Below are 23,513 nucleotides of genomic sequence, written 5' to 3' on the forward strand. Positions count from 1 at the left end.
CAAAATTATAATTAGTTTAGCGCTTCGCTTTTCTACGTAAAGACCGGGATAATGGTTACCCTAACTTGACAAACAAGGCTGCTGCGCAGAGAAACAAGTTGGGCGCGGTACTTCCAGGGACGTGGTGGGGATCGAACTCCGAACCTCTCGCTTATCAAGCAAGCTCTTTACCACTACACTACCGCATCTTAGGCACAAAAATTTACACACCTAAAACCTGTGTTGATGCCAAAGTAAAAGAAAATATTTTTTCTTTTACTTTGACATCAACACAGCTTTTTCCTAATGATATTTTTTAAACTAACAGATAGTTTGAAAATCATGTAAGAGGTCGTCTATAAACTACTTCAGCTCTTAGGGGGGAGTGAGTGGTTTTGTACAGGATTTTTTACTAAAGAGTTAAGATGTTGTGACGAGGCATGAGGGGGAGGGATTGAAAAAGGTCAAAAAATGCGTGACTTATGGACAAGCCTTAAGTCGTTTTCTTAGCTATCTTTTTAAACATATACGAAGTATCATTTTACAAGTGTAGCAATTGAAGTCCATTAAATGTGTCTGAGCACATCGTCAGAATAAAATTCATAATATTTTTTGAGTTACTATAATTAATCATTTAAATTAAAAACGCATTATGATATTTTGGTTTAATTATGCGTTTAGTTTACAAGTTATTATAATACCGATTTTAACAACTATTTTTGTGAGTTATTTAACTAATAAGGGTATAAAAAAACAAGTTTAGCGGAACTCAGAACTTTTCGCTTAAAAAACAAGCCCTCAACCACTACACCACTACCGCATGTAAAGTTAAAGCTAATAAGTTCTTTATGTAAATTATATTACTAGAAATTCCTTTAACCTAAAAGAAATATTTATTTTTTTGAGCAAAGAAATAAAATCAAAAATCAATTATAATTTTTTACAGCATAACTAAAACTTTATTTAGTCTACTCTAGCAAATCAGGGATATCATTAAATTTCAGTGACTGTTTCATCCCTAAAAAAAACTTTGATCAATTAGCTCAAAAAAGTTATTAAAAATAAATCCTGAGTCCAATTAGTCTCTATTTTTGACCCCGGAGTCTGGAATCCCTAAAAATCATTAGGACCTAGCATCTATGATATTGTGTAATATTGTATAGTAAAATAATTTTTGGGCAATAAACTTAAAATTTGGTACCTCGGAACTTATTAAATACTTTTGAACGCGTAACTTTGGAAACAACAAAGCTTTGGGAACAAAATCACGTAAAGCAAAGTGTTAAAAATTTACTTTGTCGAAAAACCGTTAAAACGATCATACTACTAAATATGCAAAGAAAAAAAGAAAACTTTTTTAAAAACTAAAACAATTTTTTTGATGGAGAGAAAAAAAATATCAACCCTGATTCCAAGCGCTTAATTCGTAAATAATCTCATATTTTAATTAAAACGTAAGGTAAAGGACACAACAATTATTTTGTAACTTAGCAACTTACTACTACCGACTAGTTTTAAAGTAATTTTTAAGCTCAAATATTTACTTTATCAAGTCTTTTATTTCTTAAAAAAAATTTTTGGTTGTAATATATTGAAGAGATTGATTGAACTTTATACATTGCGATTTTAAGATGACTTGTAAATTGCTACATTTCGTAACTTAGCAACTTACGATATTATTACAACAAAGTCGATAGCAATATTAACCACCAGCAAAAAATATAACCCTTTGATCTTAGGATGCTTTTCAAATAACTAGTTTTTAACTAGTTTTTTCGAATATGTCTTACAACAAAGTAAATGAACTCTAAGAACATACAAAGACTTTAACATCATGCAAAACTCAAAGAAACCATGACAATTTTTACCATGAAGTAGGTTGACGCACAAATAATATGGTTAGTTAAAGGAGTAGCACAACACAAAGCAAGTTTTAGTTTTGACATTTTGAAAAGAAGACAATTTACCCGAGAAAAGATAAATTGAGACATTCTCCTTCATGTCTGATAACTCTGACATTTTTTCCCTTTGCAGTGCTGACATGACAACACTGAAACTGTTCTTGTAATGCACTTTCTTGAGTTTTCTTTGTTTTTCATTTTCTGTTTTCTTGAAACTTATAAACAGAAGTGTGAAAAGTATAGAACAGAAGTGTGAATAACTCTGAACGGATTAAGCAGATTTTGTTGGTTGAAATATTTCTGCAATTTTCAATATAATTTTTTTTTATGTTCAGCGAAAATAAGCCTGTGTTTTGAAATCCTGCTGTAATTTGAAAATACGTAATACATTTACCAAAGATAAAGAGGGTTGATTGGGGCTGAAAGAATTCATTTTTAAATAAATTCCTGCATAGTTAGTAAGTGTAATATTCGTCTAATATTTTGAGACAAACCTTTTTAACATGCAAATACACACCAACATCTAGAGGCTGAAGAATAAGCGATGAATGAGTCGGTTGGCATATGAGCTAGGCGTATTCAATATAAAGAAGAGCAATTTGTTATCTAACGTTTGTGCTGTAGCCATCAAGTACATGGGTACCAGAAATTTTTTTGGAAGTTGAAATAAATAAGTCATCTATTGAATGAACTGTTTGTCCTTTATCAAACCTGTCTGTGAAGTTTTATATTCTGCATTTTTAAGCCTGCTGTTTACAAAGGTTACTATAAGGTGCTTGACTTTTAAAAATTATAAACGATTTCAGTGCAAATCCAGCAGCATTTACGCAGTTGTCTACTGTGTAGTTTATTTTTTCATTATTTTCGGTTACTTTAAGAGGACTCTTGGAACCGTATTTACAGAGAATTATTTGATTATTCTTGTCACTGTTGATGATTTGGTCAAAACTCCTGACATTTACGGAAGAGTATTCATTGATGCTTGCTTCAAAAAATTGAGTCTTGAATGTATTTAAATATATATTTATATTATTTTCAGTACAAAAAACTGCTTTTAGTACAGCAATTTTACATGCAGTTCTCCCGCTCAATAGATGTTTCAAAGTTTAATGAAGCCATAGTAAGCTTTACCTAGTGTACCGTTCGTAAACAACCAGTTTGATTTGTATGTTGTAAATAACTAGCAACAAGTTAATATACTTATTTTTGGATTTTACAAAAACCCTAATTGACAAGTTTAATAAGCACTTTTAACTAATTTTAATTTAGTTAATGTACTTAAAATGGTGACTGTGCCAGTACCAATAGAGCGTGTTTATTCTAAACAATGAAGTTGTCTTTAAAGTGCATAAATCATGCTATATATAATAAGTTAAGAGATTTTATTTTTGAAATCGCAGCAGTTTTTGTTTTCCATTGTGTGAATATTTCTTCATTGACTGAGATAAAGTGATCAATTTTTTTTTTAAAACAATAAATTACGTAGGATTGCGTAGGATTACGAAGGATTACTCTATATAAAAAATTGACATTTTAAATTATTTCTTAATACTTTGTAAATTATTATTATTTTTTTAAATTTATTCACCCAAAGGCAATGAAGGCCACTTCTATTAAGGAGGGTGTTTTTAGTTGTGGTTACAACCCTCTCCCAACTATATAACTTCAAAACACCAATCTTGACCAAAAAAGGCCGCTGCGCCGAAAAACAAGTTGAGCGTGGGATGTGGCCCCACCTCATAAGCTAAAAGTTCTGAGTTCACATTGAACTCAGAACTTTTAGCTTATGAGGCGAGCGCTCTACCTACGTCGCCACCGCATTAATGAACATAATGATCTTAAGATATCAAAATAAAAATAGAATGTTACTTTACTTGTTAATTAAAAATAAATTTGATAATGAAAACAAACTAATTGTTCAGAATTTTGTAACATGAAATCAAGTGTATATATATATATATATATATATATATATATATATATATATATATATATATATATATATATATATATATACACACACATTTAAATTTTCCTTCTTTTGCTCCCTGTCGCTACGCCAGTGTTTATATATATTTATATATTTTAAGTACCGACTTTTGGTTGGTTGTTTCGACTTTTGGCTTTGCAGAAATGGAGATTTAATATTTATACTCTTATATATAAAAATCCAGTAAAATATTTGGTTCCATTGCACAGTTTAATTTAACTTCATGTGTTGTTTAACCGTTGTCAGTTCTTATCAATTCTTGCAATTAATTTATCACAACCTTTTAGACTAGTAACAGCTCTGAAACTTTCAGCGTTTGTATAGTCTTGGTGAGCTTCTATGTTAAATATATGTTTGTTTCTAGGGATGAAGAACCGGGGAAGAGTCGTATTTTTTTGGTACAAAATTTTGCAATTAATTTTTTAACACCCTCCAAAATAGATTGAGCTTTAAAACTTTCAGCAGTTATATAGTCCCAATAACGTTGGGATGTTGCATGTTAAAGCATTTTCCAGGACCAACAAGGGGGGAACATTTGCTCTTCCCACCTATCCACCCTAACTTTTTTGTTTTTTAAAGGGAAAATATTTTAGAAAAAATTTTTGAAAAACAACATGCCTGATTCTTAATATCCTTCCGAAAGATTTTTATTTTTCCGAAATTTTATGAAATCTTCCAGTTAACAACTCTACGTTGCCCTGTGTGTGTGTGTGTGTGTGTGTGTGTGTGTGTGTGTGTGTGTGTGTGTGTGTGTGTGTGTGTGTGTGTGTGTGTGTGTGTGTGTGTGTGTGTGTGTGTAAAAACAAAGAAATATTGTCAAAGTTCAATAAAACTTTACAGAACTTTTTGACGTCAAATTTTTTGTTCCTACAGCATTACTTTAAAAAAGATTTTGCGTTACTTTAGAAAAGATTTTTAATCAATAATTAAACAACGAAGTCTGACTATTTTAAGTATTTTCAATACGTCACTTATTTATTTTTCGAAGCTAAAATGAAATATTAATTTGCGGGAGCTTTATCTGATGAATTTATTTATTATGATTAACGATAGTTAAAAACAACTATATTTTGTTTGAAATTATTTTTTACGCATGAAATTTCTTTTTTGTAATTATTTTTTATATCCCAATATATTTTCAAAAATTATTTGATAAATTAATTTTTTACTAATTAAATATTTATTGTAGTGAGCACCACTACAAGAAATTGCCGTCAGTCAGTTATTAGTTAAAACAATCAAGATATTTCCGTAAAATATCTGGTCTGCCAAATAAACAGCTAGATAAATTAAAAGAGAAAACACAAAAAATAATGGACTACGTGCAATTTTTCAAATTTATTTAGAACCTCATATACTTATCCAGATTTTATTTCCTTTGAAATATGTAACAACTTCTATACTGATTTAGTTAAAAATTTATCATTGGGATAATTACTTTAACAATTTCTTTGTGAAATTGTTTTTCATATAATGTGATTGAGAGTATCTAAATATAAACTTGTTTTTTATCTTTCATGAACACTCTTTTCACATGGATTTGTAAGGTCTCGCATTATGTTTACCTCATTAAATTTATCTGAACAAAATGTCTCAACGATTTTAGCAAATAATCGTTCTTGAAGGTTTCGAATTGAGTTTTCTGAGATTGGGTTGATGTTTTTTGAAAATTTTTATTCAAATGTATAAATGTCACACTTTAAATAGTTAAACATCTCCTCGATTAATCGTGATCCATATTGGTTTTCTAGACAGTAATATGGCTTTTTATCGATAAAAAGCCATATTATAAAAAAACTTACCTTTTGTTTCATTTTTTTTTTCTCAGTAAAATTATCTTGCTCTCTTGCGTGTAAGTTTTCTTTTTCTTTTTTATGTTATATAATAAGTTCTTGAACGCTATTTTTAGTTGAGAACTTTATTATTATTTCGGCGCTGGAATTATTTTAACTATTACGAAGATATTTAGACAATAACTCCTCAAGGAAATAGAAGGAAAAAAGCTGCTACTTTTTCCGGCATTTATTTTTTTGTTTACTTTTTACTTATTAAGTGGAGAACATTATAACTTTGAGTGAAAAAAACATGCTTTTAAGAAAATTTATTGACTTAAACACTTCGTAAAAGCTCTTTTGATCTGAGCTTACAGAGCAAAATCCTAAAAAAGTTTAAAAAGAGACTTAAAAGTTTTAAATTTAATATAAACAAAAAAAGAAAAACTTTTTTAAAATACAAGCAGATTATAAGTTGTATTAAACAAAAATAAATTTTCATTTATTTCATTTCGTTTAAAGCATAAAAAGTTATAGATTGTCAAAGATGAGATTTTTATAAAGAATTTCAAAATAAGTTTTACTAGTTTGCGTTAACTACGTTGAGTAAGATTGTTTGACTTAAAACACGATTTAAAATCATTTAAATAAAGCATACATATTATATTTTACAAAAACAAAGAAGGTTTCTGAAAGAAGATCATAATGATCTTATCATCAGAACCTTAACAGTTTTTTAACAATTTAGCTATATAGGTGCTTCAAAAAGTCCTAACGGTCTTATCACAGATCACACTTCCTTCCTTACCAATATTGCATATGGCTAGAGCCGGCTTCAAACCACGGATCTTCAAACCACGGACCTTCAAACCACGGACCTTCAAACCACGGACCTCCAGAACTCTAACTATTACACCACGACTGCAACTTATAGTTTTAAATGTTAATATTAAAATCAAAATTGTAAAAGTTTACAACAAATCATACATTAAAACTTAAAATGTAAATCTAAAGAATAAATGTAACATTAAAGATTAGATACCAGGACGTGATAAAAAACTTTAAAAAAGTATAACGTGCCTGAATACAGAGATGTAGATCTCGAGATTCATATTTAACTGTCTTGGTCTTGAAGCTTGGAGTATTGGTCTTGATTGTCTGGAGTATTCGTCTTGATATAAATAATAAGTATATTAGTAATTAAATTGTTTCCACTAGAGTTATGAAATCAAGTGATAATTGTTTAATTTACTTCTTCCATGAAATACTTAAATAAAATATATAAACTTTACTTTTTTTTAGTTTAGAATTTTCTAGATATAGAGGACTTTTTTTAGTTTCACCTGTTAGTCTAGAGAGGTGACACCAAAAGTTTACCGCCCTGGGTGACATCAATCTCAGCGACGCCCCTCATAGCCTGTTAAATATGAACGGGAAAATTAAGTTAAAAAATCATGATATTTTTAGCAGAACTCTAGTTAATTAACTTCGTTTCTGCATTATTTAGGTGCTTAATCAATTTAAAAGATCAGAAACAAAAAAAAAAAGATTTTATAAACAAACCTACTGTGCGCCTTTTAAATCCAATGAAAAATAAAATCGGAAGAATCAGTAAATTTATCTAATGTTATTGCTAGTTGAAAAATATTCGGTCTCAATTAACGTAAAAAGCACTCAAAACATTGTAGAGGTATTAAAAATAAAGATTTTTACGAAATTCCAATTTTTGACATTATTGATTTTAATCCTTCTATTAATGAAAATCTTTTACATGACGGGATAAATTTGCTAAGAAATATGTAATAATTATAAACGAAGATAAATTAATATTTAAAGAAGCCCGAAAATCGTTGTTGTTTAATAATGACATTGGACTAAAAAAAAACAGTGGCTTATTTGATGTTGCAATGAGTGCTTTTGACGGCGCAAAGGTATGTGAGCTTGTCGGATTTTCTTTTTTTTTTCAGCTATCCCAGCATTATAACAAAAAAGATTTTGGCATTTGCCAAAAGGATAGCGGTTTTTAAAAATGCTAGAGGTCACCTCGTGAAAACAGTAAAATAAAAAGATATTATTCAAAGTTTTAATAATAATGACCTTAATATCTCTATAAAATGCAACTAGAGGCGATTTTAAGGAGGGCGATGTGGGTGGGGGCGGGATGATGTGTTTGTAGGAAATGAAACTGATATGTAATATAAATAAACTATATTACTATAATGTACCAATGTTTTATCAGTAAAATAAATTCCAGATGTAACACCATCAAACCCAATGAAATGGTCCATAGTCACAGTGACCATACTCACACAGATCCTAAATAAACAGCTTTAAAAAAAAATTATTTTGAATATTGATCAAATTCTAAATACAGAAAAAAAAAGCATTTGTTTCGGAGTAATGCTTTCAATAACAAAGCACTTAATGACTCAAAAGCATAATATTATGCGCAGTTTATCCGTCCGTTTAGTATAAGTCGTACAACTGCATAGCTTGCACATCTTTTAACACACATCTTGAATTTTAACAGCTGTTGTTTTTTCAAGAAGAAAAAAAACCAATGAAAAATCTGAAAGATTATTTATTGTTACGCATTTTGTTTCCCGCGTTTGTAACTGCTTTACGCAATCGTTACTGTTTTCCGTGTTTGTTACAACGTTTATTTTCAATATTCATTGTGAATAATTGATGCAACATTTATGAAGAAACATAACGGGACCATTTTGAAGTTTCACTTTTAATTGTAGTTTCCTGTTGCTTATTTTGAGATACGCTCTTTAGTTTTAAATTTGTACCAGATAAAACGTGTGATTTACTTTCCAAATTTAGTTCAGTTATGCTTTGATCGTCTTTTTTTGCATTTTCTTTTAAGTTTAAATTACGAACAATTTTAAATTTTTTATTTTCGTACTCCTTATATTCATCATTTGCTTTTTGAAATTTTTCATCACAAATATAACTCTTTTTTATGTTCAATTTTCTTTTTTTATTCGACGACTTCCTCATCTGTACATTAAATTGATTTAAATCCTCGTCATCCGATCCTAAAAATAACAATTTTTTAACAGTTTTAAAGTTAATCTATACATATATAATATATGTATTATACAAAGTTAATATATATATATATAAAATATATGTGTTATACGAAGTTAATATATATATATATATATATATATATATATATATATATTAACTTCGTTAATTTATATATGTATATATATATATATGCATTATTTTATTGTTCTAGAAAAAATGAGAAACTTGTTGAAAGTGAGAAAAAAGTTATACAGCTCTGAAGTAGTCTGTTTTCACCATTTGTAAATCGAGGGGGGCTGTGTCATGTTTCTAAGGCTTTAATTTCTTAACCGTTGTACTTGGAAGTCTGAAAATTCGAATTTATCCTTTCTACATAGTGCACATAACAATATGTAATAATCAGGAAAATCAGAGATGGTGACCCATAAGGTTTTCTTCAAATTGTTTGAAATATAATGATTTGACCCATATATATATATATATATATATATATATATATATATATATATATATATATATATATATATATATATATATATATATATATATATATATATATATATATATATATATATATATATATATATATATATATATATATATAATATATGTATATATATTACATATATATAATATATATATTACATATATATATATATATATAATATATATATATATTAAATATATATATATAATATATATATATATACATATATACGTATATATATATATATATATATAAATATATATATATAAATATATATATATATATATATATATATACGTATATATATATTTATACGTATATAATATATACAGGCCTTGTTTTAAAGCGTTAAGTGTAGAGCGATTTATAAAATATATATAAAATATATATATATATATATATATATATATAAAATATATATATATATATATATATATATATATATATATATATATATATATATATATATATATATATATACGTATATATATATATATATGTATATATATATATATATATATATATATATATATATATATATATATATATATATATATATATATATATATATATATGTATATATATATATATATGTATATATATATACGTATATAATATTATGTAAGCAGCAATTTTATGTAAGCAGTTAGCGATTTTAAATAACTTTTTATCCTTTTTTAACTTTCAAATTATTCAAAAGCGGTAAGATAAAAGAAGTTATAAACTTTATAAAAAACCACATTAACTTTTGAATGATGATTATGTAAAAATATTTGTTACAAAAGTTTGAATGACAATTATGTTAGATATAAACGCTGTTTACTAATATCTTCTAACGATGCCCTTTCTCTTTTAGACAAGGTGCAAAAACGCATTGTAAACATAGTTGGACCTGCTCTTGCAGCCAACTTCTAACTATTATCACATCGTCGTAATGTTGCTTCTCTTTCTCTTTTCTACAAATACTATATGGCCACTGCTCTGAAGAGCTAGCGTCTCTTGTGCCATCTACTAAAATTCATTCTCGTGTAACTCGTCATTCAATTAAGTGTCATCCTTTTTCTGTGACTGTTCCTAAGTGCTCCAAAAACGCTTATTCGTCTAGTTTTTTTCCTCGAACATCAGCTCTTTGGAATTCGCTTCCTTTATCTTGTTTTCCTGATTCATATAATTTGCAATCCTCTAAGTCGTCCGTCAATCGTTATCTTGCTCTACAATCTTCATCTTTTCTCTTTCAGTAACTTCCAACTTTAATTAGTGGCTGCTCGCAGCCTTGTTGGAAGCGAAGATGTTAAAAAAAAATAATAATAAAAAATAAATAAATCTCATTTTTATTTTTTAAAGTATTTTAAACTATTTTTAAATCCTAATAGTCTTAGTAGTTTAATAAACTTAATTGTTAAATTCTAAATATGTTAAGGTTTATTTTTAATTAACAAATATTTTACATGATTTTAGTTACAACTATCTTTAAATACAAATATCTTTAATATAATTATCTCATGTTAATTAATAATTATCTAAACATGTTAATTAATAAGGTCTGTTTTTCTGATACTAATATTACATCAAGCCTTTCTGCCTCTCTATGCTAAAAGTTATTTGCCATAAACAAAGCTGACATCGGAAGAGCGCTCTAGAGATATGCTTTGTAATAATTAAACTGTGATTAAATATTATAATTGTTAAATATTATATATATATATATATATATATATATATTACGTATTTGTGTGTATATATATCATACAGTATAAGTGTGCATGCATATATATATATATATATATATATATATATATATATATATATATATATATACATATATATACGTATTTGTGTGTATCTACATCATATGGTATCAGTGTTCATGTGTGTGTGTATATATATATATATATATATATATATATATATATATATATATATATATATATATATATATATATATATAAATAACGATATATATATATATATAACGATATATTATATAAGTAATAAAAACTATTATTTACTAAAAGATCTTTTGGATAATTTTTATCAGACACCAGACATTTTAACTTTCTGTTAAAAATTATTTGAGCATTATATTAATACTATTTTGATAATGAGGATGTTTAAATATTTTCATACCTTCGTTTTCTAATGAATTAGTGCAAAACTTTAGCCATCTGTTAGATGTGCTGTTGAGTTGATCACTAGAGCCTAATAAACTTTCAACATTGTCACACGGAAAAATACTACAGTCATTGTTACATAAACAAACAGATTCAGCAAGATGATGAAGATTAGTAAGACTCTTCTTCTCAAGATCATTTCCTTTTTTTAAATTGAGCTCTTGACAGTGTTGACGACAATCTTTTGCTATCCCAACAAAGTGAACAACTCTGACTGATTGCTTTTCATCGCAAATTTTACATCGCCACTTATTTGTGCTTTTTTTAACCTTAACAAATTATAAATATAAGAGCATTTTGCAATTTATATTTCACTATGTCATTATTTATTACAAAAATTTATTTCACTATTTATTTCACTATGTCATTATTTATTACAAAAAAAAATGTTTTTATATTACCTGATTTACTTGAAATGTGTTGCATTTGTAACATTGCAATACTTGAAATTCTTGTGTCATTTTTTTACTTTTTCTATGAAGCCTTTTTAGTATAGTCACTTATTCCACATAATTAAGATAATAGTTGTAAAGTTTATGACTCATGTATTTATTATTATCATAATCAATACATGAGTCATAAAATTTACATAATATTTACACAATATATATATATATATATATATATATATATATATATATATATATATATAAATATATATATATATATATATATATATATATATATATATATAAATTGCATAGATTATCCAGACCATATTTTAAAAATCCGGAAAATTGTTTGGGTAAAATATCCGGAAAAAATCTGGAATATATTTTCCACTTAACTTTGCTTTTAGCTGAGTTGTTTCTAATTTTTTTCAAACTTTTTTAGTTTTGTGTGAGTGGTAAGTAATAAAGCTTAAAAAAGAAATATATTGCAAAAATATATACCTAAACTTGAATGTATGGAAAACGTTTTGGTTATCCGGAAAAATTAAAAGTTGAGAGAAATATTCGGAAATCCGGATATCCGGAAAAAGATAATCCCTGATATTGGGATATCTGGGATTATCTTTTGCAATTCTGACTTTTTGTAATTCAATCTTAATGACTTGCAATCTACATCACGAAAATTTGTTTCTACAATAGTTACATAAAGATTATTACAGTAAAAAATAAAAAAACAAATAGAAATGTAGACAATAAAACTAATGTAATTCACTTTGTGATGTCTTGTTCTATTTTTAGTATAGTAAAATGATGTCATAAAAGTAATGTCATAAACATAAAACAAGAATTTCTCTATTTTTTTAATCACAAATTTAAAAAATATATAATTTTATACTATTCACTAACTAATAACTATAATCTTATGATTTCATACAAATACCATGGATACTATGATGCAATACCATGGATACTATGATGCAATACCATGGATTCTATGATGCAACACCATGGAGAATTGAATCTCATTTTAAAATTAGAAGAAACATTTTAATAGTAAAAAATAGTTTAAGCATAACTGTTAACAAAATGTAATTAATATAAATATAAATAAATTTTATAATACAAATATAAACAAATTTTTAACTCAAAATGTAGACAATTAAAATATTTACTAATTAAAAAAATTATTGAAATATCGCAAACCAACATGACATTATCATCAGCATTCACGACAAAGTAAACTTTTGTAAGACTTTCAAAAGTGATGCTTCTTTATCTTCAATTTTCTGCCTCAAATTATGCTAAAAATATTAAAAAGTACGTATAAAGATAATATAACTTTCTCACCGATGAACCCAGATCGTTTTGAAGAAAAGAATGATTGTACCACTTGTTGTAGTAAAAACCCCCAAAATATTTGCTGAATGTTAAAGTTTTTTTCCTCATTGAAGTTGCAAAACCATTTTATAATTAAAATAATCTTAAATACTGATACAAAAATTTAGTAACATAAACCACTAGAAGCACTGGTAATTGTTAACTCACAAATCCGCAACTGATATTGATAATTTTGTATTCAAAAATAAAATAACCTATGCTCAAAAATGAAAAAAAAACTGTCTGGTTTATTCTTAAAATAATTTTTTTACAGTGTTTGCTACTGACTTTTATTCACATAGCTTTATTCCCCACAATTCAACCCTTTGGAATTCTCTCCTGTTTTCATGTTTTCCTGATTCATACAACCTACAACTTTTCAAATCTTCTGTCAACTGTTTCCTTGCTCTATAACTCTATTCTTTTTTTTCTAGTAACTCCCAACTTAATAGTGGATGCTTGCAGCCTTGTTGGTAGTGAATCAGAGTAAAAAAAATAAAAAATATATATATATGCATGGCTGAGTCCTATATTCTTAAACAAATGTGTATGGATAATTAACAGTTGATGAGTCTATGTATGTTTAATATGTAGATACAGAGCTGATGTATACATGTATGTATGTATGCATGTATGCATGTATGCATGTATGCATGTATGTATGTATGTATGTATGTATGTATGTATGTATGTATGTATGTATGTATGTATGTATGTATGTATGTATGTATGTATGTATGTATGTATGTATGTATGTATGTATGTATGTACAAGATACAAGTCATAGTATAAAGTGAAAAACAGTATTGATTTATAGAGAAGAGAGTAACTTCTGAAAGAGAGTAAGACTGAAGACGAGATGTTAGAAACTTGTTAATTAAGGACTCAAAGACATCGTTAATAATAGAGAGATAATAGACAAAAGACTAATTGGACAATAGTTGGAGGGGTCAGAGTGTTCTCCAGAGTTTTAAAAAATTAGAACCAGATACCATTTTTAAGCAGGCAGGAAAACAAGATCCCGCCAAGCACTTATTAAATAGTTTAGAATTAAAGAGTGAACACTTTTGTAGTATTACAGTATTCTAGTGAACACTTTTGCAAGACTATGACAAGAATATTGTCTGGACCACAAACTGTAGAAATGTTTAATTGAGAAATGACTTTACCAATGGTAGCCTGAGTAATTTGGATGTCTAACAACAGATTAGCCTGTTTAACTAGCATGGCAGGAAGAGTATGTCAACCCAAGGATCGTTACAAAGAAAATCACGAAAAGAATACCAGTCAACTTTAGGGTAGAAGTAAGTAGTGTGATGATTGTGTGAGTCTGAAAGAGAAGTATGAGATAAAAGATTATAGAAATCATTGCATGATTGAAATCACCTAAATGAGAACAAGGAGAAACTCAACACAAGTTAGGGTCAGAGACAAGACACAAAACAAGGAGTGAAGGTAAGTGATAATGGTTGTCTGGAAAATGAGTCACAAAGCTGACTACCTAAGTAAGAGATAGAGAAATATAGAAGTTATGGGCTTTAATGGCAGCAGTGTTAAAGCCAAGCCATTCAGTGTGATGAGAATTAAAGTCACCAATAACAACAATATTGGCAGAGAGGGTGAGTCTGAAAAAGAAGTACGAGATAAAAGATTTAAAGGGATCACAGCATTGTTCAAAACACCTTATAGAAAACAACAAGAAATTAAACACAAGCTAGGGTTGTATGGGTCAGCGACAAGACACAGATCAAGCAGTCATGGTAAGTGATTAGGGTTGTTTGGAAAATAAGTCACAAAGTTAACTACCTGAGTATTACATATACATATATTACATATACATATTCAATATACATTTATCATCACTGCACCATTGTCAACAACCAGTTTTCATTGATATTGTTTTCAATGATATTTGTTTTATGACTTTTTGTGTCTATTTTTAAAATTTTTATTATCTTAGAAAGATAGTCCTTTATGTTTAGTAAATAGAGTGAAATGAAAATTGGGCTCTGAATCACTCCAGATAATACATCTTACCATTCAGTAGACTTATTGTTGAATATGAAATTTTGTTTATGGCAAATGGTTTAAAGTCAATAAACAAGAAAAAAACTCTATGTAAGTGCAACACTCACAAAAGTACATTTAAAATTAAGAACTTATTACATGTAGAAGACAAAAACAAATATTGAAAACTACCTATTTGAAACCCACAGGCACACATTATACACATTATACAAACACTGAGTATACTAAAAATTTCTGAAAAGATCCTTAACTTAAGTTAAAAAAAAAAAAAATATGAACAAGAACTTTATAATCAGTAAAAATTGAAAATCAAAAAGAGAAAAAAATTTATGTTTGGAAACCATTTTTAAAGATGATTATATAAAATCATAAGTTGTATCACATGAATAAAACATAAAAAAATGTGATATTTTTGAAGCAAGTTCTACAACTTCAAGTTAGATAAAAAAAGTAAAATCTTTATTTTATGTGCATCACAGATGTATTACTTTGCATCAAAGATGTGTTACTTTGCATCACAGATGTGTTACTTTTACATGATGTGTTACATATGTGTTACTTTTATTCTTAGATGATTCTATGAAAGCTCTTCAAGCGCCTAAAAATTGAACAATATTGTTACATTTTTTTACTCATTAAAAATTTGTGATTGAAAAATGGTTAAATGTACCCTTAAATATTGAGAATGAGCATATCATATATAAAGATGTGATTTTTTGTGACCTGTGTATTTTATTACCACAACATAATAACTCAGTCAACATTCAAATTTCATGCTGTTACCTAAATTTTGGATTGATAAATACTGTTTATATGGAGACACGCTATTTAGAAAATATTAATCTATTTGATTATATATGGCAAGACAAATACCCACTGAAATTATAAATTGACATTTTTTAGCGTTTATTGAACATACAATAAAGTTTCTTTTTGTTTTTTGATTTGAAATTTTTTTTAAATTCTCTTTTTTAATTTTATTTACAACTCTCTTCCGGAGGGTGAAGGGTGGATTTAAACCTGAACTTCTGGATTGTCAAACATTCTACCATGCTCACACATAAAATGAACATGGAGAGCTGCTTGCATGGCTCTCCATGTCCATTTTAGGTGAGCTTTTTTCTGCTTTTGCACTCATTTACTCCTGCCAAGGCCTGTATATACAGTGGCGACACAAAGTAAGGACAAATACAGCAGAAATTAAATCACTGCAACTTTTGTCCAAATAATTACCAGATGAAAGCGTCATAGCTACATTTATTGATCTCTGTTGTGTTGACACGTCAATATCTTTGCACTTCCTGTTTAGCTTAGCAACAAGCACATGTTTTTTTAGATAAATTAATATAACACATTGGAAGGTTGTTTATCATATTTTAAGCATAGGAAACAAGACAGTAAAGGTAAGTGATGTGCCTTCATTGTGATATTAATGTCATCATTATTAATTGGTAGAAAATATGTGATCATTGTATTACCAATCACATATTGAGTCAGTATATACCATTTAAGGTCATTTAAGGTCATCTAAAGCCTGATATGGTTACTGAGAACCAGCAGTCAAGGGTAACTATTGAGTTTTAAGGTATTCTCCACCAAGTTTTTTTACTTTAGCCAACTTTTTTGTGTTTTATTAGCATCTGCTTCCATTTTGACAGCTTCACTATCAGTATTAATATTATTTTGTCTGTTTTAGTTTAATTTAATGATCTACTATCAGTATTTTTTGTTGTAGAAAAAATGGTAAAATATCGTCGCTTGTCCCAGGAAGAGCGCCTCCGTGCTATTTTCATGGCAGAAAATGGTGAAAATTATAGTAAAATTGCAACAATTCTTAGTTCTACTGTAAGCGGCATCAGGAAAATTGTTAAGAAATATCAGAATTCAGGTTCTACAGCAAACAAGGCACGTTCTGGAAGGCCAAAGAAGACGACAGCTCATACCGATCGGGTGCTGGTCCGCATGTCACTTCAAGATCGTCGCCTGACTGCACCACAACTAAGCCGGAGACTGTCGGAGGAACATGGAGTTAATTTGGCCTCCAGAACTGTGCCAAAGAGACTAAAAAAAGCCGGATTAAGATGGTGTGTGGCAGCAAAGAAACCTTTGCTCTCTGCCGCCAATATCCGGTGACGGTTGGTCTTTGCCAGGGAGCACAAACACTGGACTGTCAAGGACTGGAAAAACGTTATTTTTTTGGATGAAGTTTATTTAAACTATTCTGTGGGGCAAAGAGACTGATTGTTAGAAGAAGAGTTGGTGAAAAGTTTAAAAAAGACTGTATTGCACCAACTGTGAAGTATGGCGGTGGTAGTGTTATGATTTGGGGGTGCATGTCTGGACACGGGGTAGGGCAGTTGTATCGGTGCATTGGGTCCACGAACCAAGGCCAATACATTGGGGTGCTTCAGGATTCAATGCTACCATCTGCTGATACTCTGTTTGGACAAGGAAATCGGTTTATCTTCCAGCATGACAATGCGCGATGTCATAAAGCAAAGAAGGTAACCAATTTCCTTTGTCAAAATGGAGTGGACGTGCTCGACTGGCCTGCTCAGAGTCCAGACATGAACCCCATCGAGAATTTATGGAGTGTCATGTCTAAAAGCATTGAGGGAAAGAAACCATACAATTTGGATGACCTGTGGGTATTGTTACAAGGCGCGTGGAACAATATCCCACAGACAACAATCGATGGTCTTTTTGCCTCAATGCCTAGCCGTATGAGGTGAGTGATTAAAGGTCGTGGATACCATACCAAATATTAATAAAACAATGTTTATTTTACATATGTGTTCACTCTGTATGTAGTGTTCAATAATTTAGATAAGAAAACATACATCTCTTAAAATCTCTTTTGTTAGAACCTCTTAAATGTAAAAAATGCTAGATTCTGTCGGATATATATATATATATATATATATATATATATATATATATATATATATATATATATATATATATATATATATATATATATTGTTGCACACAGGTGGCAAAGTTTAAGATCAACTGTAAATGGAAAATTGCCAAAAAAATATGTCGTTCTGATAAAATTTGATCATTAATAAGGGCGGCAATTTTGTTTGTAAACACTAAGAAATGCTCACGAGCCGTCTCTGTATATACATATATATACATATATATATATATATATATGCAGTAGTGGTGAAGTGGTAGAGCGACCGCTTCATAAGCGAGAGGTTCCGAGTTCAATTCCTGCCACGTCCCTGGTAGTACCGCACTCAACTTGTTTCTCCGCGCAGCGGCCTTGTTCGTCAAGGTTCGTGTTTCGGAGTTAAAGAGTTGAGAGAGGGTTATAACCACAAGTAGCCTCCTCATCTGTATTTATTATTAAAAATATATAATTATATAGTATATTAAATATATAATTATATAAATAAATATTATGTAAATATATAATATAATAAATACATAATTATATAAATATATAATTAAATTAAATGAAAAATATATAAAAACAAAGTGAATAAAGAAAGTGATAAATTATTTAATATAAAAAAATTGAAAAAATTTGGAAAAAGTTAATATTAAGTTAAAGCTAAAGGGGCAGGAACAAAGAAACAATTTGCAAATTGAAGGCAATTTGCAAATTAAAGAAAAGCTCAGAATAGAACAAGATATTAAAATTAAATGTGATGCATAGAATTGGATTTGCTATTGACAAGTGAGAATGAACAATCATGTCAAATTTACATCATTTCCTTACTTTAATTAGTTGTTACATCTTATTCAGCTCTTAAATTGATAAACTCTGTTCATTGAGCTAAAGTTCAATCTGCACAGGCAAAAATACATTTAAATAAAGCTGCATTATGACAAGTACAGCTTTTTATAAAATTATCTTGGATTGATTCAAAGGTAATCTTAAAAAGTTATCCTTCAACTAAAATACTTTAGCTTTAATCCAAGGTATAATATTCAGAAATAAGTTTTCTGAATATAATACTTTCTTTTCTGACAATAAGTTTTCTGTTTCTATTTGTAGATTTTGTTAAAGCTAATGAAAAAGTTCAAATAGCTCAGTTTATTTCCAAGTAAGTTTAGTCAACTAGTTTTCAATCAGCAAATTTAAACTTATGGACAGTGACAACTTGGAAAATATATGCTCAGATGATAAAATAAATAACAATAATGTAAAAAAAATCAATTGTCCAGAGTTTGAATCAACTCCACTAACATCAACTTATTTTGTAATCATTAAAAATATAATGCTGTTTGTAGGATTCGCTTTTCAAAACAAAGAAAAAGTTAGGCTTGACTTAAAATACCCTTTGCCTTAGTTACTTCATTATTTAGTTGATTAGCAAGGGCTGAGACAACTGCATATCTTATGACTTAGGATGTCATACACTATCTGATTATTTGACGCACTATCTGATATGATTGAGTCTTACTGAGTTCTCTACTTATCTTATAATATCTGATATGACTGAGTAAACTTCTCTTCAACTTCTATCTGATATGATTGAAATAACATAAAATATTACTAAATTAACAAACTGTGTCATTCTACCTTCATTTTACTACAAATATTCATGGCCTTTGTAGCAACCCTAATTAAAATCTAATTACTACCTAATTAAACCTATACCTAATTACTTACCTATACCTAATTACTTACCTATACCTAATTACTTACCTTCATTCCTTGATATGAATCTTGTATTTGACCCGAGTTTGCACTCAGTTTTTCCTTGTTTTTTTTTTTGGAAGGTTGGGACCATGCTACAATCTTATTAAAACTTTTATTTCATACTTCTTCATCAGACTCACCCTATCATCACACTTCTTACATCTAACTTATAACTGGAATTCCTTTCTTTTCTTTGTGATGGTTTTTGAGCTTTAATGATGCTCTTTTGTATTTCTACTAAAAAATGTGCCTCCTAAAAAGATCTTTTTATTATTGCTAGATATATTTTATCGATAAAAAAAGGTACTGTATAATGCTTTTGTTTGTTTTGTTATTGTTCAATTATTTATTCTCATATCTATCTGAGAAGTTCTAGAAAGTTTCGGAAAATCACTAATAGCAACAAAAACATAACATTCTCTCAAGCATGGCTCTGATCTTATTACCTATCAAAGGAGTAAAGTAAAACTATTAGCAACAAAACTTTTTCTTTAATTCATCTCCTGAATGTAATGGCTAGACTTTTAAAGTCATCTCAGAGAAACAGAAAAATGATTACTAGACATCCTAATCACTCTGGCTTAAGTTGTTAAAGTTATTTCTTAAACACAACTAAAACTGCAGTGTTTCAAATTGAAGTGTTACAAGCTGAAGTGTTACAAACTAAAGTATTTCAAACTGAAGTGTTACAAACTGCACTGTTACAAAAGTGTCTAACAAAGGTGTTTTTTAGTACTCTCCTGAATACTTTCTAAACTATATAACAAGTGCTTAACTAAATATTTCAATGGTTGTTGAGTTTTAATCCAAACAAAACTAAGTTTTTTATATGCAACTTATGTATACATATGTATATATACATAAGTTGCTTACTAATAATAATTATTGTAATATTGTTAATATTCATAAACTGATAAACTGCCAACAGTCTTGTTGATTCCTCTATTTTAACCCTTATAGGATTAACTTTCACTGCTAACCTCTCATGGAAACACTGTATCAATTCCATTACAAAGTTAAAGACTGCTAAGTTAAAGATCTTTATCATGCCTGTCTTTTTCTTACTCCTGATATCTATTTTTGTTTCTTTTTATATAAATATATATATATATATATTATATATATCGGCAAATTATTGCCAACCTCATTTTTCCTAATTCCGAGGGTTGTATATGTATATATGTAAGTATATATATGTATACATTATATACAATATATAAATATATATACATATATATATATATATATATATATATATATATATATATATATATATATATATATATATATATATATATATATATATACAGAAAAAGGGTTGGCCTTCTGTAATGCCGACCTAACTGCAGGTCTAAATGTGTTTGAGGTCGGCAAAAAATCTTCGACCTTGTTTCTATGTTTTATAGCAACCCCTTTGAGTCAAATTTTTTTTGCTGATCTGATGCTAACCACTTACGGTTTGAAGTCAGCAATAAATTGCCGGCCTCATTTTTCCTAATCCCAAGGGTTGTATATAGATATACAGGGTGGTGCAGAGGAAACGCATGTTTTTCAATATTGAATTACTGGGACACAATGGGTTGAAAATAATAAAAACAAGTATTAAATGATAGGTTTTTTAATGCAGTTTTTAAAATTACATACCATATTTAGATTCGGAAAATAATTTCTTTGAGATGACGTTCTTCTTGCTGGATACAAATTTGGATCCTCTTCTGAAAATTACGGATGGCTCTCTCCAACAATTCATTCGGCACGGCTTCAATTTCCTGACGAATGAAATTCTTAAGGTCATCGAGTGTGCAATGCTTGTTCATGTACACTTTTGATTTCAAGTATCCCCACAAAAAGAAGTCACATATCGACAGGTTGGGTGAGTGAGGGAGCCAGTGAACATCACCAAATCTCGAAATCACATGTCCTGGAAACATTTGTCAAACCACTTCCATGGATGCTCTCGCCGTGTGAGCTGTGGCACCATCCTGTTGAAACCAAATGTCTCTCATGTTCATTTGACGTCTTTCAAGTTCTGGATGAAGGAAGTTGTTTAACATTTCAACGTAGCGAGCTGATGTAACAGCAACTGCAATTCCTTCCTATTCAAAAAAAATAGGGTCCAACAATCCCCAACTTTGAAACGCAGCACCACACAGTTACCTTTAAACTGTGCAGAGGTCTTTGGTGTAATTTGTGTGGGTTCTCCGATGCCCAATACCAATAAATTGAACATTGACATAACCGTCAAGATGAAAATGTGCTTCATCACTCATGAAGACTGTAGCATCAGGACCTTCCGTAAACATTTCATTCATTATGTGAAAAAATTATCTGCGCTGTACAAAATCCCCTTCATTAAGCTGCTGGATGATCATTATTTTGTACGGATGGAACTTGAGGTCATCATATAAGATGCGGTGAAGCGAACGACGTGACATACCCAGTGCTACAGCATGTCGTCTAGTCGATCATCTAGGACTAGTAACAACTGCTGTTCTGACTCGGTCTACATTTTACGGAGTATGAACTGAACGGGGAAGACCAGGTGGTTTCTTTTTCAACACAGAACCAGTACTTCTAAACGCTGCAACCCATCGGAATACGGTATTTCAATCAGACACTGCACCTCGACGTCCAACTCTAAAATATTGACAGAAAAGACGTTGCACTGTGACTACAGAATCATTGTTTCTAAAAAACTGCTCGACAACAAACACATGATGTTGTACGCTCCAATTCTCCATAGCGACTGAAACGGCATTGTTTGGGCTGTCTGCCAACATTCATTTAAGGTCAATACCCCCTCCCGTCGCCGCATACTAACAGTTTGAAAAACATATATTTATTTATATATACATATATATATATGTATATATATATATATATATATACATATATATATATATATATATATATATATATATATATATATATATATATATATATATATATATATATATATATGTATATATATATATACATTCTCAGAGAGAGATAGCAGCAATTGCACGTGTTTCAAAGTCAGTAATGAGACGAATTAAAAGAGAAACTGATACAAATTTGCCTCTAGAACCAGACCATGTCGGCAAAAGTGGCAGAAAAAGGATCACTACTCCACATTGTAACCATAAAATTAGAGACATCGGTCTTAAAAAAACAGAAAACAAAGTGCGGCTCAACTAGCTACAATGATAAACAATGAAGGAATTGATATCTCCAAAAGGATGGTTCAGAGAAGGTTGGCTAAAGAGAATTTAATGGGTCGCCATCCAACCAAAAAACCATGTTTAACTGAAGCCATGAAAAAAAGCAACTGAAATGGGCTAGAAAACACCAGCATATGACTATTGAAGACTGGAGTAAAGTAAATATAATATTGTAAGAAACCAGAAATATTTAAGGTTAACAATTTTACAATATCTTAAAATGTTTTACAGGTCTGCTTCTCAGACCAATCAAAATTTCAAATTTTGATGGACAAAAGCTTGTTTGTTCAACAACGCCCAGGAGAAAAATTCCACCAGGACTGCCTTTTGGAAAAAGTTAAACATCCTGTGAGTGTAATGGTGTGGTCTGTGATCTCAGCCAAGGGTATGGGCTGCCTTTACATTGTGGAAGGGACCATGAGACAGGACCAGTACAAGCGAGTACTGGAAAAAAAGCTCCTGCCCCAGGTCCAAGAATGGTTCTCTGGTAATGAAGAGTATATGTTCATGCATGACT

At 29.2% G+C, this 23,513-nt stretch overlaps 2 protein-coding genes across 6 annotated transcripts in view; both read right to left on the reverse strand.

Annotated features, from left to right (window-relative positions):
• Positions 1–7,971: 7,971 nt before the first annotated feature.
• Positions 7,972–11,909, reverse strand: LOC136080469 (MRN complex-interacting protein-like). Its single transcript, XM_065797135.1, has 3 exons — positions 11,741–11,909; positions 11,296–11,608; positions 7,972–8,686 (listed from the first exon to the last, which is right to left on the reverse strand). Exons 1-3 carry the CDS (start codon positions 11,798–11,800, stop codon positions 8,340–8,342), a joined length of 720 nt encoding a protein of 239 aa, XP_065653207.1. The 5' UTR covers positions 11,801–11,909; the 3' UTR covers positions 7,972–8,339.
• Positions 11,910–12,614: 705 nt separating this feature from the next.
• Positions 12,615–23,513, reverse strand: part of LOC136080468 (ciliary-associated calcium-binding coiled-coil protein 1-like) — a 32,118-nt gene continuing 21,219 nt past the window's right edge. For 3 of the 5 annotated variants that reach the window (XM_065797133.1, XM_065797132.1, XM_065797134.1), the window contains one exon: positions 12,804–13,032. In XM_065797133.1, coding sequence (XP_065653205.1) covers positions 12,958–13,032 — 75 coding nt within the window. In that variant the 3' untranslated portion in view covers positions 12,804–12,957. Of the gene's footprint in view, positions 12,753–12,803; positions 13,033–23,513 lie in introns of those variants that run through there. The other 2 variants (XR_010638474.1, XR_010638473.1) reach the window with 1 other exon arrangement.

Source organism: Hydra vulgaris, chromosome 05 (genome assembly GCF_038396675.1).
Source record: "Hydra vulgaris chromosome 05, alternate assembly HydraT2T_AEP".
NCBI classification, from domain to species: domain Eukaryota; kingdom Metazoa; phylum Cnidaria; class Hydrozoa; order Anthoathecata; family Hydridae; genus Hydra; species Hydra vulgaris.

Coding starts and splice junctions, on each gene's coding strand:
- LOC136080469 (XM_065797135.1), bottom strand. CDS start 11,800: ATGACACAAGAATTTCAAGTATTGCAATGTTACAAATGCAACACATTT. Junction 11,609..11,740: donor ACACATTTCAAGTAAATCAG/GTAATATAAAAA, acceptor TAATTTGTTAAG/GTTAAAAAAAGCACAAATAA. Junction 8,687..11,295: donor TAATTCATTAGAAAACGAAG/GTATGAAAATAT, acceptor TGTTATTTTTAG/GATCGGATGACGAGGATTTA.